At 40.9% G+C, this 15828-nt stretch overlaps 4 protein-coding genes across 4 annotated transcripts; 1 reads left to right on the top strand and 3 right to left on the bottom strand.

Annotated features, from left to right (window-relative positions):
• Positions 1-73: 73 nt before the first annotated feature.
• PKNH_1135900 (conserved Plasmodium protein, unknown function) lies at positions 74-2677 on the bottom strand (the record flags this gene model as incomplete). The annotated part of the gene is made up of 1 exon (XM_002261495.1): positions 74-2677. One exon carries the CDS (start codon positions 2675-2677, stop codon positions 74-76), a length of 2604 nt encoding a protein of 867 aa, XP_002261531.1.
• A 1064-nt stretch (positions 2678-3741) lies between these two features.
• PKNH_1135800 (cytosolic Fe-S cluster assembly factor NAR1, putative) lies at positions 3742-6144 on the bottom strand (the record flags this gene model as incomplete). Its single annotated transcript, XM_002261494.1, has 1 exon — positions 3742-6144. One exon carries the CDS (start codon positions 6142-6144, stop codon positions 3742-3744), a length of 2403 nt encoding a protein of 800 aa, XP_002261530.1.
• Positions 6145-7979: 1835 nt separating this feature from the next.
• PKNH_1135700 (major facilitator superfamily-related transporter, putative) lies at positions 7980-10826 on the bottom strand (the record flags this gene model as incomplete). The annotated part of the gene is made up of 4 exons (XM_002261493.1): positions 7980-8144; positions 8289-8361; positions 8496-8587; positions 8712-10826. The coding sequence occupies 4 exons, from the start codon at positions 10824-10826 to the stop codon at positions 7980-7982; spliced, it is 2445 nt and encodes an 814-aa protein (XP_002261529.1).
• A 3476-nt stretch (positions 10827-14302) lies between these two features.
• On the top strand, positions 14303-15184 carry PKNH_1135600 (pre-mRNA-splicing factor CWF7, putative; the record flags this gene model as incomplete). Its single annotated transcript, XM_002261492.1, has 1 exon — positions 14303-15184. The coding sequence occupies one exon, from the start codon at positions 14303-14305 to the stop codon at positions 15182-15184; it is 882 nt and encodes a 293-aa protein (XP_002261528.1).
• Positions 15185-15828: the final 644 nt, after the last annotated feature.

Here is a 15828-nt window from a genome sequence, read left to right as displayed (position 1 = left end):
TTTTTTTTTTTTTTCTCCTTTTTTTACCGGTTGAGGGGCCCACGCTTGAAGGAATATATAGCAAACTCCTTCCTTATAGTAGCCGCTTCAAACCTGCTGTGGCCGCATCAGGGTCAACCTTGGTGCCCACCTTGCCGCCCAGCAGAGCACGCTCCGCGGAGCAGTTCCGCTTAATATTGCTTATAGTGATTTTCTTCAAGGCACTGTTTGTGTGAATGAGAGCCTTTTGCGAATGCTCGTATATGGTCTGGTGCATCTCATACTTCTTCGTCAGCTGGGTCGTGATTTCCTCCCTGTCCTGGTAAAATTTCTTTTCCTTGCATTTGATGGAGTTGTATCTGTTTATCAGCTTAGTCTGCTTCTCTAGTAGCTCCTTCTTCTTAAGAGCCAACTTATCCTCGTACTTCTTCATATCTTTAATGGAAAAGTCGAAAGGTAACGAATGGATATTCTTCCCCTTCAAGGATTCATACATGGCATTAGCTTCTCGGATGCTCACATCATGTGTGCGTCTTTCCTCCAGAAGGCTGACTTTGTCCTTTTCCAGATCATCGTTGTAGCTATCTGCGCAGTTCACCATTTTCCTTAGCGTAAGGAAAAGTTCCTTAAAGAGCACCTGCTTCAACTTTACTACTTTTCTATCATTATTTAGATGCATCACATGGTTAAGTAGTTGTTGTCGTAATGGTATGGACATGAGGGACACGAGATTGGGATCTATCTTACGAAGTATTTTGTTCAGTTCATCTTGCTTGTAGTACGGATTCAATTGCATGAAATACCTTTCTTGCTTCTCATCCAGATAGTTTTCCTTCACATATCGGTAAGACTGCATTATGTCGTGTAGACTGCGTAGAGGATCCACGGGGTTTATTTCATCTATGGGTAGTAAGTTTTTTATTCTTTGTAAGTAGTGCATTTGTTTGTCTTTTCTATGGACAATTCTAAAGGGAGAGCCCTTCACGTGCCATCCGTTCAGCGTTACGTTTATTTGCCTGTATGGGATGGAACCTTCCTCTGCATATGTTGAATTCCTTGAACTTATGTAGGAGTATATAACTTCATATGATCCATTCTGTAGGTCGTTCACCCTAACAATTTTAACACCTCCGAGAGCGTGCGCTTCAAACGAGTCGCCTCCTTCGCAGATGGCATTCCTATAGGCGTCGTAACTTTGGATGAAGAAATTATCAAACTGCTTGTGGTTCTCATCATCACTGCAGTCACCAGGATTCCTTCCAGCCTCGTATTTCAAAATGTGCATGAGGTTGTCTTCCTCCGATGCATTGGAGGCACCATCATCATCATCATCATATTTCTCTTCGTCCTTGTCGTCGTCCTGTACGTGGCACTGTTCCTCGCTGTTGGACAGAAGCCCCTCGGAGGCGCCGCCTTCACTACTGTTATCGACTCCCGATTCGCTAAAATGGGAATGAGCTAATTCAAACGAATTTGCGCATAGGGAATCGTTATAGATGTTTTTGAACCTTCCACGCGTGGATAATTTCCAGTTTCTTCTTCCTTCCCCTCTGTTCGCCGTCGGGAAAATCATCTCCCCGTTCACCCTTTTGTACACGACACAGTTGGGGGCATATGCCACATTCGGCTTTATGTAAATGAGGTAAGGGGAATTTCCAACAATTTTTTTTTTACAAAATATAGACAAGTAGTAGTACCCACACCTTCCCAAGTTATACGTTACAACGTAGGTCCCATTTTTTAAGTCACTAATGTTGCACTTAAAACTTTTTTCTACCAATTTCACGCTTTCACTATCGTATATCTCCGAATCGAACATGTATCCTTCTCTCATTGTTTGATTCTCAGTCATGTTGTTTGCATGAGTAGACGATACTTCCATGAAGGTGTTTGCCCTCCTTTGATCCCTACCGCTATGCATATTAGAGGAGCGACAAGTAGAACCACTTTGCGCGTTTCTCCCTTCAGTAACACCAACAATAAAGGGTTCTCCATCCCTTTTTGTGCTTACCCCAAAACACACTTCCTTCTCTTCACACCCCACATGTTTGTAATTTGCAAAGTTAGCATTAATGTTATACCTATTGTGATTTATATTGATTAACGTTTGATGTTTTTCCCTTTGGAATTGGTTGTACAATGTATTTCGTATGTACAAATCGTATCGGTTGTCTTCTTGTTGTGTGTGCTCCCTCTGGTAATTCAGTTGGTCCACTTTTTCCCTTTCCTTCACGTAAGCTTCAAATGTATAATTCTCCACGTAAATGCATTCCCCTGTTTTACTAATCGTCTCTATTATCACTTCGTTCAATACGCCGGCTGTGCCTTCGTACAAATTTCTTCCCTTCACCTTGCACGCCACAGGGTCTATTTCTGCGTTACACAGAGGGGTGAATTCGATATCTTTTCTTTCCTTCCTCATAGTGGGAGATGATTCTATTCCATTTGTCATTCCTCCTGTAAGAAAGCTTTCCGAGTCATTTGTAATGTCGTCTGCACCACATTCAATCATCACCTGTTCGATATATTTCCGGCCAATTTGCTTTGTTCTGTTCAGGTACTTCTTGTTGACTTCCTTCTCTACGTGCCGCTCCCGCGCTTTGTTTTTGCTCCTGTGTTTCTTCGAGGGGTCCCATTTGAGCATGTCGTTCAGCATACCCAGGGCGGTAGCACCCTTCACATGGTTAGCAGCCTTCATTGGGGAGGTGACACTTTCCTATTGCCCACCTGGGAGAACCGCTTGGGAACAAATAGAGTAAGACACACAAAAAAGCGAAATGTTTTAAAACGTCCTAGAGAGGGCTAAAATGGTGCCTGTCAAACAAAGGGGCATTCCTTCAAAACGGAGTCGCTAACGCTACTGTGCAAAGTTGTTGTTCCTATCATTACCGCTCCGTTTACTACATCGGTGTCCACGGTGAACGGAGGTTCCCCTCCGCGCTAGCCTTTGCTTCAAAGTAGGGAAAACATACACAAAGGAGTGACAAGTCGCCCAGAGAAAAACTACACTCAAGGTGCGCACACTTTGCGACAATTTCTAAACCTCATTCGAGGGCTACATTAACAAAATAGTTGTCACATTAGTTTTAAAAAATTACAAAATTGTAACGGCTAAAAGACGAAGCAGCACTGAACGCATGCACAGAAAAAAAAAAAAAAAAAAAAAAAAAAAGAATTGCGCCATTTCTGCGCCTACTTGAACAAATTCGTATGAACGGGTCAGGCAAAATGCTACAAAACTGAGAAAAAAAAAAAAAAAAAAAAAAAAAAAAAAAAAAAAAGGGAAAAAAAAAAAAAAAAAAAAAAAAAAAAAACGAAATATCCCTATTAATACATCCCCCTTTTAAAAAAGATTAAGTCTAGTACGTTTTGGATGAACCTCTCCTCTTCGACTTAACAATTCTGGGATGTTAACAGACGTTTTTGTGGACGTCCGGGGCATACGCAAATTTTATGTACATGGGAATACACGCGAAATGGGCATACATACACCTACGTATGAACAGGCGGTATCCTTTTCCTGGGATGTAAAGTATCCTCTCTATTTACGAACAAACAAAAATTCTCCATGGGACGGAGAAAAATGCACCCCTCGTAAGCAGTTGGGCAGGAATGCAAAGAGGAGAAAAATGTCTGGAGGTCGGACATGTGTACTTTTTTTTTTTTTTTTTTTTTTCTTTATTCCCGTATTCCTTCGTCCGCTCCCTGTCTCTTCATATCGATAGCGTAACTACATGGAAACTTAACCCCCGTGCACTATATTCACCAATTTATAATGTCTTCCTTCTTCTTGGAAGAAAAGGAAGTCTTAAGAATGTTGAATGTCTCCGTGTTGAAAAAGTTACCAATGTTTTTTAAAAACGTGTTCACACTTATATCCCTATCACATTTGCTGGAATTGACATATACAGTAAGTTTGTCACTATGCATGGTGTCATACATTTTTTGAAACAGCTTTTCTGTATCCACTTTTTTGTGATTAAACAGTTCGTAATCATTTCGTGTCTCCCCTTGGTTAATCGATGAGGCTTCTGCATCCTGCATGTGATGATCACATTTTGTGTGTTTTTCTCTAGCACAGATAATGCCCTCCGTTTCATCTTCTGCTTGTCCGCCACGACCCTGCTCATCGCTTCTTCCATCTGAACGGAGGAAGTCAAAATTTTCAATAACCTCCTGCTGAGCGATTTTTTTAAAAATGCGAGAGTTGTAACATGGGCAAGAGATGCGCCTATGGACATGCTCCGAAAAAATATTCTGGGCGCATCCGAAGAGGCACCCCTTTTCGCAGGCCATCAATTCGATGTAGTCGATTCTTCCTTTGAAATGCAAATTGTAGGTAATTTCCACGTTGTACTTTTTTACCTCGCCGGAGGGTTTGAATGGTGTACCACTCTGAGGTGAGCTTTTCCCTTGTGGACTTATCCATGCTGCGCTCTTCCCCTTCTCCTCCTTCACCTTCCGGATAACACTATACATGCTCTTAAATCCGTAGGACAGGATCACTCGAAGAACGCAGTGATCGTCTTCCAACAGGGACAACACCACTATGTCGTGATATTTCAGATCGAACTCCTTTTCGTCCATCTCAAAATTGAACATTTCTCTGCACACATATTTGAAAATTTCTTCTCCGTAGCCCATCGAAATGTTATTCTTATTACCGCACCGAAGTGTGTACTCAGCGAGTTGCTTATACAGCTCGCGCAGTTCTCGCACTTCGTACAGATTGCACGTACCAGTTCGTTCATCGTTTTTCATAGGCGACTTCTCCTCCGCTTTAATTCCGCTAGAGTCCCCCTTCATCTTATCTACCTCCAACCCCTTCATGGCGCCCCGCAAAAGATCGTACAAATTATCAACAGGCATCTCTAGCAGTGACAGAAAATCAATGTCCGTGTCCTTTATCAGCTCGACAAGCTCCACCGTGGTGAGCACAGCATCGACGCAGTGAAAGTTCCTCTTTTCCTGTTGGTCTGCGTTGGCCGTGTCGCGCATTTGGTGGGATATCCGTGGCGAGACATAAGACAGGTAGGAAAGCATGTTTTCATTTACGGAATTCTGTTGGGGGAGATTACTTCTGTGCGCCTCTAATTTCTTGTCGAAGCAATACAGCAGGTACACATGGTTGATGTCGTAGATCGTTGGAGGGTTGAAAGTCACACCGTTGCTTCGATTGCTTATTTGGTCCGATTGCAAAAGGCAATGGTTCCTTCGATAGATCTTTCTGCAAATGGACCAGAAGTTCGACTCGTACTTGCAGTACCCATTGAAAAAGTTACTCAAGGGGGGGAGATTTTCCAGTAGGGGCAGAGTCACATTTATGCCCTTCTGCAGGTGCAGGATTTTTAAAATAACCCCCTGGATATCCTGACTAGACTTTACCTTACTAAATGCATCTAACTGTTCTTCATCGAAATTCTTCTCTCCATATATAACGGTGCCACTGCAATGAGAGCAAATGAGAGGAAGGGAGGTATTTCTCTCACGTGTGCTGACAAACGCATGGTTATCCTTCCCTTCTGTTAACATACTTCCATTTGTAACTACCTTCTCCGTCTTACCCCCCCTGAGCTCATTTTTACTTTCCCGCTTTAATTTGAGGCGCTTGTCCTTTTTATTTCTCAAAGCATCATCGGCTTTTTTCTGGTACTGCTGGTTTTGTTGTACTTCCCTTGTGGCCTGCGCAAAGTGGTGCATAAACTCCCGCTTGCTCTCATTAAGAGTTATGAACTCACTGAGGGAGGATTCATACACATAATCGAAGCCTAACGATTTAAACAGAAAACATAACTTTTTCCTTGTCTTGGGAATGGACAAATTATAATGTACGGACAAGGCTGTGATGCTTTGCAAAGACAAGGAAATGATGTTTATTTTTTTTTTTTTAATTTCGTTTAAAATTTCGACTGCATTTTGATTTTTGAGAAAATTAGTCTCTTCATTTGTTACACAACCACTACAGGCTAAGCAATCGGTCAGTGATATTTCTCCCCTCTCCTTTTTCTTTCTTTCTTTATTCTTCTTGTTTATGTGAATTAAGTTTGGCTCGCTCAGATCGTCATCATTCACAATTTGCGACTTGTACAAAAAGGGCTTAATGCATTCCTCCGCTTCGTTGTAATAGTCGTTCAGATTATCTAGCTTAATCGCGTTGGAAAACATTTTTTTTTTTTTTTTTTTTTTTTTATTATTTTTTTTTCAGCAGGTATTTTTTTTGTGGACCTTCGTATTGGTCTTACGCTTAGGAGGGGGAGGGGGGTGGATTTTTACTGTGGTGTCTTCCCCATTAGGTTGAGGGCACTGCGCCACCTCTTCGTTTTCACCTTTTTACCGTCAGTGCTCCTCTTCTTCGCGTTGCTTCCACTGCTGGCGCTTCAGAGCCTGCCTTTTTGTTCTTCATCGTTGTTTTGCCTCGCTGCATACGTGTAAACAGGTGGTACATATAATTCATATGCCTGCGGCAACTGGATGGGTATTCTTCTCCGTTTGGCCAAATCAAACTCAACAGGCAACTCCACAGCCTGCGCCTTTTATCTGTACCCTTTATAAAATAAAAAGCGACATCGCCATTTGGGGCGGAAATCCTTCCTGCGGAATTCGCTTCCAGTTTGACCTTTCACAGTGGGTACGCCAAATATAGCGATGAATCAGCAAAATGGGAAGGCATCCAAAATAATCTCAAAGGGAAACAAAAAAGGAGAAAAAGGAAAAAAAAAAAAAAAAAAAAAAAAAAAAAAAGAGACGACGGAGAAACAATAGTGACAGGAGTTTTTTCTCTTCTCAACTTCCCCTGCGCAATTCCCATGAAGAAGCAGCTTCTTACTTTTTCGCATAGCAACAATTGTGGTGTGAAGACGTTTAAGGAAAAAAAAAAAAAAAAAAAAAAAAAAAAAAAAAAAAAAAAGATACTCTGCATTGGTGGAAGAGCTAACTTAATGATTGGCAGAATATGTCGTTAAAATTTTTAAAATTGGCTTTTAAAGTGGCCTGAATTAATTTTTAAAAAACTAAAAAAATTTTTAAATCACACAGAACGGCGGGGAGAAGGAGAAAAAAAAGAAAAAAAAAGAAAAAAAAAGAAAAAGGAAAGAGGCAAAAATATGATCGTAAGAAATATGTATGCAGTTACATGCGAACATAAATCTCCAGTCATGTATGCAACATGCCTACGTGTGCGCACATGCATATGGGGTGAAACAGAACACACACACACATACAAGGATAGTAGAAGCGTTACCGACATGAGAGCATCAACGCCGGTACACGGATATACAGATAGGCATGCATACAACAAAACCACCCGACATAGACTGCAGAGATGGAAAAGAAAGGATCATGAGCATAGTGAATTCAACGGAGTGGAAACAGGCACAATTTAGGGGGGCGCAAGCGGTGATGTAGTAAAGGAAAAGAAATAACAGAAATGTAGCAACGGTATAAGAAGTAATGGAGATGTAGAAACGGTATAAGTAGCGGTCATGTAGGGTGTGGGGGATGAGCACGTGCGCATGCACGCAGCAATCGCCATCTACCCAAAATTGAAAAAAAATAAAATAAAAATAAAAAGGAGTCATCGGATAAAAATACAAAATAATTATTAAAATTAAAAATTTAAAGAGGAGACATGCAAAGGCGGAGCGATGGAAGAACGGGACATCAATCCGTTCGCCTTGCCACCTGTCTCGATCCATCCATCACTTTCTGCATCCCTTCATCCGTTCGTCGGGTCGTCAGATCGTCAGATTGTCAAATCGTCCAGTTGTCAGATCGTCGGGTTGTCAGATCGTCGGGTTGTCAGATCGTCGAGTTGTCAGATCGTCGAGTTGTTAGATCGTCGGGTTGTCAGATCGTCACCTCAACAAATCGTCCGATCCTCCGTTTCAATTTTTCTATTTCCTCTTTCATTTGCACACACACCACGTTTGGTACTTGTAAATGTCGCGTGCTATGAATTTTGTCTCTCCCTCCTTCTATTGGGGTTGTCCTCGCCATCCGCATCAGGCCCTATTGTTTTGCTTATTCTTGTATCTCATAATTTTCTTCTTTGCATATACATTCAGGAGGAAGCTAGCCAACGCCATGATGAGCGACTTGGAGCAAATTATGAAAAGAGTTACTCGCAGACCTCTGCTTTGTTGGAAGCAGCGCTCGCTCAGTTCTCCCTGTGGGGTTGGGTGCGACGAAAAAAAAAAAAAAAATAAAATAAATAATGGCATAAGCGCATGTCGCATTGGGGTTAACCCATGGAATGCAAAGGGGCATATTATAAATACGCATATGTTCTTCTTTAACGGTGCGTTACTTACATTTCTCGTAACGACGCAATCAGGAGACAGAGTTCCCTTAATCTTGCCGATGATAATCGTCCAAGGGATGTCGCTGTGAGGGGGAGGGGCAAAAGGGTGTGAAAAAAAATTGTCGAGAGGAAAAAAATAAATAAAATAAATAAAAAGATAAGAAAAGTAAAAAATACATTAGTGATGACTGTTGCGTCAGATGCTCTCTATCATTACCCAAGCAGATGTGAAATAAAGGAAGACATTCCTATGGAGAAGGCGCGAATGTTCTGAGGCACGCACACCATCACTCCAATGTTGTGGCCAGGCTGCGTTGTAGGAGGGGGTGAAGGAAAAACAGTGAAATGCTAACAAATTGGTGATGCATGAATGCGCAAAATAAACATTTACAAACGCTCGGCGGAACGGATGAGTGCTGAACACAGCGCTTACCATGGCGGAGAAGAGAAATGTCATCCCTAGGGTCATGACGAAGGTGAACATATATATGTTGGTAATAAAAGGAATTAGCATAACCAAAGAACTGGCAATAATTAAAATGATGAAAGTCTGAAAACCAATAATACGCAGGTACTCGTACACCAACACATCTTTGCTGTAAATTTTAATTTTCTTCTCATTACTATTTATATGTTCATAATTCTTGTCGACATTCTGTATATTAAGATTGTATGAATCCATGAGGAATCCTCCTAAGCAGTTACCAATAATGGAGGATAGACAAGCGCATAAACTGCAGAACACTGTGGCCGCTTTGTACGAAGGGAAAATCTTTAACGCATAGAGGATAGGTGCACCATAAACCAAGTAGGATTGAACCATGTCTGTGTGTGCCGTTAGTGCAATAACTAATATTAGGAAACTAATGTTTGTTAAGGTTGTATTTACAAGGAGACCTAAATTTAGGTGTTCATTGTTTTTCTCATCGTCCATAGATTCGATACAGTTATCTAGCTCTATTTCTAAATATTTGTTTTCCTTCTTTGTTCTATCATAAGATTCCTGAGTTGTATTCATATATGCCCCCTCGTTTCCAAACGATTTGCTAAGATACATTTTATCCAGGTTATTATTAATGTAACTGTTGTTGTTTATATATTCCTGTTCCTGGTCTTCGTTCGCTTCTAAGTCTATTTCTCCCATATAGGCATTACTGTTTAGATCACTGTAATTTTTCTTCGCAGAACTGAAAGATTTGGCTTTGTTAAAGCTCACTCCATCACTTGTTTGGTGCATGATTTCGTCGTATAGTACGGAACTGCTGTTCGTGCCGCTCTTTCTGATATGCATTTCCTCGTCGAGTGATTTTTGCTTGGAGATGATTCCTTTATCTGTCTTTTTCGTCAAATTGTGGTTATTGTGGCCACCACTATTTTGCGTTTTTCCGCTTTGCATTCTACTATTCGCGAGTTGAGATGTACCACTGGGGGTGCTCGTCCCCGAACTGTCCTTACTCGCATCTATAGGGATCGCTCTATCTCTGGGTACTACTCCCGCGGGGGTACTGGTGGCCGAGGTGGTCGCGGAGTTCGTGGCTGAGTTTGCCGCCTCGGATTTAGTGACACTTGTACCTTTCTGACTGACCCCCTTGTTTGTTGTGCCGGAATTTGCTCCACCAGATGAAACACCTCCCTTCGCTAGCTTCCCTTTGTTCTTCTCTTCCTCCGTTACATCCTTGATGGCATCGCCCTGTTTCATCTGTCTCAACTGCTGCTCCTTCCTGCTCTTCTCGTCCTCATACTTTTTTAATAAATCCTCATCAAACAGGTAAAACAGAAAGAAGAAAATCATGAAGATAACCCCGGAACCAGTAAAGTACTGTGCTATACTAATTTTAAATGTGGGTAATAGAACTGCAAGCAGGTAACCCATACACCCCCCCAAAGGAAACATGGTTATGAAAATACTAATCCAGGATCCAGCCCGATCTTTCGAATATGAATAAATCAGAGGAGGGATAATGGTAATGAATGCTGCTTCACTGAACCCACAAAAGAATCTACTAAACATTAGGGAGTAGTACGAACCAATGATGAAGGAAAAACCAGTCATGAGTAAGGCTAAGGAATTTTGAAAAAGAAAAATGTCTGTTATCCTAAATACGCTATAAGTTGAAGCAAGCGAACCACTAATGATGGAGCTTATACTTAATCCAAAAACAAAAACGGATGTTAAGAACCCTATGTGTACATCTACATTAGATGTTGCATATTTCTCCCTCAGATAAGAAGATAAAAAATCATATGATCCAGGAATTATTCCTCTGTTTACGTAAATAGCAAAGTTAATTATTGTTAATATGGTATAAATAAAATAGAATTTGTTAACTTTAAGCTTCAGTTTTGCTAAATAGTATCCAAGGCCAGAGAAACAGCTAAGTTTTGTTAGCACTTCGTTATCAATACTGGAGAGATACTCCTTCACTGCTTCTTTATCTTCATTCTGCTTATTGATCTTCATGTTTTCTATTCTTTTTCCAATGATCTCTGCGCCCTTGGCGCTCTTGGGATGGTTGGCAACTGCTTCATCTTTTTCCGGCGCTTTCATTTTTCATTTTATTTGCTGGGGTAACGCCTTAAATGTCGGTGCGCCTGTACTATACGATGTGTACTATGACGCCTGCGTATTACACCCTCTGTAGGTGTAGGGGAATTATTATCCAAGGGGGATGCACAAAACGGGATGGAGACGAATTCACGTCTGTGCACAGTTGTAATCAGATTTACACAAATGGGGGGATAACAACAGCGGAAAGAATGTTGGGGTCAAAAAAAAAAAAAAAAAAAAAAAAAAAAAAAAAGAAAAGAAATAGTAAAGCATATAGCAAAAAAAAAAGGCGTAGCCAAGGTACGCTTTTCCAAAATCACAACTGAAATGTATTCAAATAGGTGCCTCCGCAATTACGATGTGCACGCACAGTTTCTGTGAGTCTACACGCGATTACCCAAGGGAACGGGGATGAGGCGCATTCCAGCCAAGCGACTAATGTAACACACTGGAATTATATTTCACAACACACATAAACTAGTTTAACTGATGAATATGCTTTTTCCACACGGAAAAGGTGAGCCCCCCTTAAAAAAGGGAAAATTATCACCTCCCCCCTTTTTTTCTATCTCTCTCGGTGTGCGCGTTCTTACGCGCGAACTAATATGCTAGTGCCCACTGCGCAGGAGAGGTGGATTCCGTTTCTAACGCACAAGTGTGAATGCTCGCTAAGGGGGGGGGGGGGGGGGTGAGGGATCACCTACATATGCAAATATACGTTCGTACGTATGTGCGTAGATATGTATGTACTTATACACTATATATGCAGGTTTATTTTTTTTGGCGGGTAGGCCAGGGAGTAACCCGTGGAGCCCAAAACTAGGCGCGCGTCGACAAATGCACAAACAGTCGGCTGACAGAAGAAGAGTGTGGCTTATATCACTTATACAAACAGGGATGGGTACAGAAGAAAATATGTGCATTCACTGTACAATAAAAAGTGGGAGACCAATATACCCGTGCAGAAACACACGCACAAAAGGATAAGAAAAGAAAGAAATAAGAACAAGATAAAATCACTTTTGTATTAGTATATATGGATCAGCGCTTATCTGCGCACATATAACGCTTCTTTAAAATTATTTAAAAAACTTGTTTCTGACTCTCCACACAAACGCAAAAAAAAGTAACATCGAGATGTTGCCCTTTAAAAGAGAAAAAAAAAAAAAAAGAAAGAAATATTATATATACACTATTGTATAATATATACATGCGTTTTTTATTTTTTATTTTATTTATTTATTTTTTTTTTTTTTTACTACCACAAATGCGTTCGTTCGAGATTTAACTTCCTCTCCCCCTGATTTTAATGGTTAAAGGGAACGGTAGAAAAACCAAGAGACTTTCCTTTCGGTTTGTAAATACAATTTCCGACCTGACCTGACGTAGTGGATTGGCGCGATGTTATATAAAAAAAAGGGATGGTAAAAAAAAAAAAAAAAAAAAACCTTGCTCGTATACGCGTGAAACTCTGTAAAATGGAGTTCACGGGAGAGTTTCAATGCGTAATTTTCGTTGTCGCCAGGCAATCCTTTTTTTCCCGTTTGAAAATTTTGCGCACTGTCATTTTACGACCAGTCCGCTTCACGCCATAAATTGCCATGGAGATTTTGCCCCTTCGCGGTTCACGACCGCAGAACAATTACACTTCATCGCACCCCCCCCATCCGGTTGAACCTAAAAAATTATTTCACTCCGCACAGGCGCACTTTTTATTTTGCGAAATTTTTTTCTTTTATAAAAGTGCATAAATTTCAAAAAAGAGGATAAGGCCATGCGATTCGATGCAATTAGATTTGATTTGATGTTAAGTAAAGATATAAGGGTAAGAAGGGAAGGGATTGGATGATTCCCCTTCAGGTAACGCATTTTTTGCGGATTTCCCCCCCTCACATTTGTTTTCTTCCACTGGCGTCAAATTAATCAAAGGACTGGGGGTTAATTCCTTTTTTCTCTCCCCTTTTGGAGGTTTTCATGTTGTTGGCAACAAATTATAGCTTTCCTACTCCGCTGTCGCGTGTGAATGTGTTTCCATTTCCACTCATCAACTGTTCGCCCCACTTGTGGGGAATGATGTCCTCCCCCGACCACAGTGCAATATACATTAGGAATTTATTCTCCTTTAACCCTCGTCATAATGCCTTCCTTTTTTTTTTTTTTTTTTTTTGGGGGGGGGGGGGGGGGATGCACATGATCGGAAGTTAACTTTACCGTTTAAAAAATAAAACAAAAAGAAACAACTTCTGTGTGTTACCCGAATTTTACGCAAAGAATGACTCCCCGAGGGGGATCGCCCGAACGATGGAGAAACCTTTCATCGTGCGCATGCGTCTTGTAATATGTGTGGCCGCGAGTGGAGTTCTTCCATGCGGGAATTTCCAGTTCGTCTAAATGTGTTCCACCATGCAGGGTGGAAAGAAAGAAAAAAAATTATATATATATAATAAAAAAGTAAATGTGTCCGTGCAGTTGTTCCTTTTCCCCATCAAATTGCACCTCCCGTCAGGAGTACCTGCACCCATAGGATTGGGGAGATAAAATTTTACTAGACAGTGTGAAGGAAATAGAGGATCCGGCGATGGAGGCACCTCGTCCGTGCTGATACCTACACAAATTAAAAAAAGAAAAAAAAAAAAAAAAAAAAGAGAAATTACATGCATGCATAGGTAAAAATAATCATTATGTATTTTTTTTGTGTTCCACAAGTTGGAAGTTTTGCTATGTATATCCAGAGAAGGGGGGTGTCCTCCAATCGTCGTCCTGATCGGGGACTTTAATTTTTTTTGTCGTGAATTCGTCCTTCGACACAAGATTTTTTGCTTACTTTTGAAAAGAAAAAAAAGTGTGCTTGCCTGGATTTTGACGAACGTATAGTTCTCCCGTCGTCAGTCGGTTCTTTTCTTGCCTGTTCTGCCGAGCATGTTACGTATATATGCACCTACCGGGGGGGGGGTGAACCTCGCAAAAATAAGATAAGGAACGCTCATTTTTTTTTTTTTTTTTTTTTTTCCCACGCTACCAGTACTTCTCCGCCGTTTTGTACTGGGGAACCCCCACTTCAAATCGCATCACCCTTGATTTATCCAATACGATAGAGGCACTGCGCAAAAAATATTTTTTAAGAAGTTCCACTCTATAGGATAAACTTCTTTTCTACCTTGAGCATAACAGATAGGGCAAAGGCGATGGAGCGGAAGGGAAAATAATATTTTCTTTTTTTTTTTTTTCAAATCCGCCAGAAATCAGCGCAACTGCATTTCATAGCGCTCTCTTGGGAGACTTACCCAAAGTTGCGCTCCTTCAGTTGTGAGTCACTGACCCTTTTCCCTTCTGCTTTTTATGTCGTCCTCCTTGATCGGCGAGAAAAAGGTGGACCTGCCTGACCCCCTCAGCTAATTGCCTCCACAAATGCACGCCATATAATAAGCAGAAGAGAAGAACGCTCCCTTCCCTCCCTTTTTGTTATGCTTCACATTATGTGGCCCCCCTTTGGAAACTTATTCGTTAAGCGGCACGAAGAGCAAGAACCTTCCTCCGCATCTCCCACTTCTTCCATTTCCCCGCACTGCAATGGTCCAGGCAAAATAGTGGAGACACAAATCACGCAGGAAGAGACGGAAGAGCAGAACGCCCTGAGCGAACTGAACAATGAAGAAGACCAATCAGAGAGGGAAGAAAAAGAAGAAGGAGGAAAAAAGAAAAAGCTGTACGAACTGAACGAGCTACATTACTTGGTGAACGCATTGCCATATATCGATTCGCACGACAGCGAACTGGAAAAAAATGCCAAACAGTTGGTGGAAGAAGAAATGATGTTAATGCAAAAACAAAATGAAATAAAAAATTATCTTCAAAATTTTGACATCCCTCAATCAGTGTATGTAAAAATAAAAAATTCAGTCATACCAAATGAGCTAAAACGCTGTGAACAGAATATCAACATGGAGAAGTTAAACTTAAATTATTACAACATTGATAAGGAGGAGTTGAACGAAGAGAAAAATGTGAACCAGTGGGCTAACACATTGACAAAGCATAAAATCGTATTGGAAAATATGCACAACGCACTTATCAACGTGGAGTTAATGAATAAATACAAGGAGGTCATGTGGAGTGAGCACATGAAAGTGTTCGCACACATTGATGTTAACCTACAGAATAACATAAAGTTGCTAAAGGATCAAATAGATAACATAAACAAACAGAGGAAATTGCACCAACTCAGTTACGTGAAGGACTTGTCCGCACTGCAAAATGAGAGAAGCGAGTACAAGCGGAAGAACGACATCGTTCTGGAGGAAATAAAGAAGCTTCTGTCCGAGAACCTACACCTGCGTTATCGGCGGAATGAGGCATGAAAGAAGACATGGGTTGGGGGGGGCAGATCCCTTTATCCATGCGCCGTTTACTAGTTATCATAAAAAAAAAAAAGCAGTCCCCCCTACGTTGCTTTTAGACATATTGATTTTTTCTGTTTTTTTTTTTTTTTTTTCTTTTTTCTTTTTTTTTTTGTGTGCCACCAAGTGGGACCGATGATATGGGATTGCCCACTTTGCGCATTATCCCCCATTTCGAACTTACGACAAAGCACGTTTGCTTTTTATCAGCAAATTCAATTCGTTTGGAAAAAGCCAACTTTGGAAAAAAAAAAAAATTTTTTTTTAATAATTTAATTTGTTCAAGTTTTTAGAGAGGCACGTGCGATGCATGGTTTCCACAACATTTGCAATATTTACAACATTCGCAACATTTGCAATTTTTACAATTTTCGCAATTTTTACGACTTGTGCCTTCCAATAAATGCTGCACACTACACACCCCACATGCGTACGTATGGGGAGGAGCTGCGCGTCTTAGCCACATCGACACAGGCGAAAAAAGTACCACGCGCATATGTTGCGTACGTACGAGATGGTCGGTTTGTACATATATACGTGCCTTCGCGCAGATCAGTATAACGGAGCATCTGCACGTCGCAGCGTTCCACTTGTTCTTCTGTACT

Source organism: Plasmodium knowlesi, assembly GCF_000006355.2.
Source record: "Plasmodium knowlesi strain H genome assembly, chromosome: 11".
In the NCBI taxonomy this organism is placed as follows: Eukaryota; Apicomplexa; class Aconoidasida; order Haemosporida; family Plasmodiidae; genus Plasmodium; species Plasmodium knowlesi.
The sequence above is the reverse complement of the archived record's forward strand: the minus strand, read 5'-3'. Positions and strand labels throughout refer to the sequence as shown.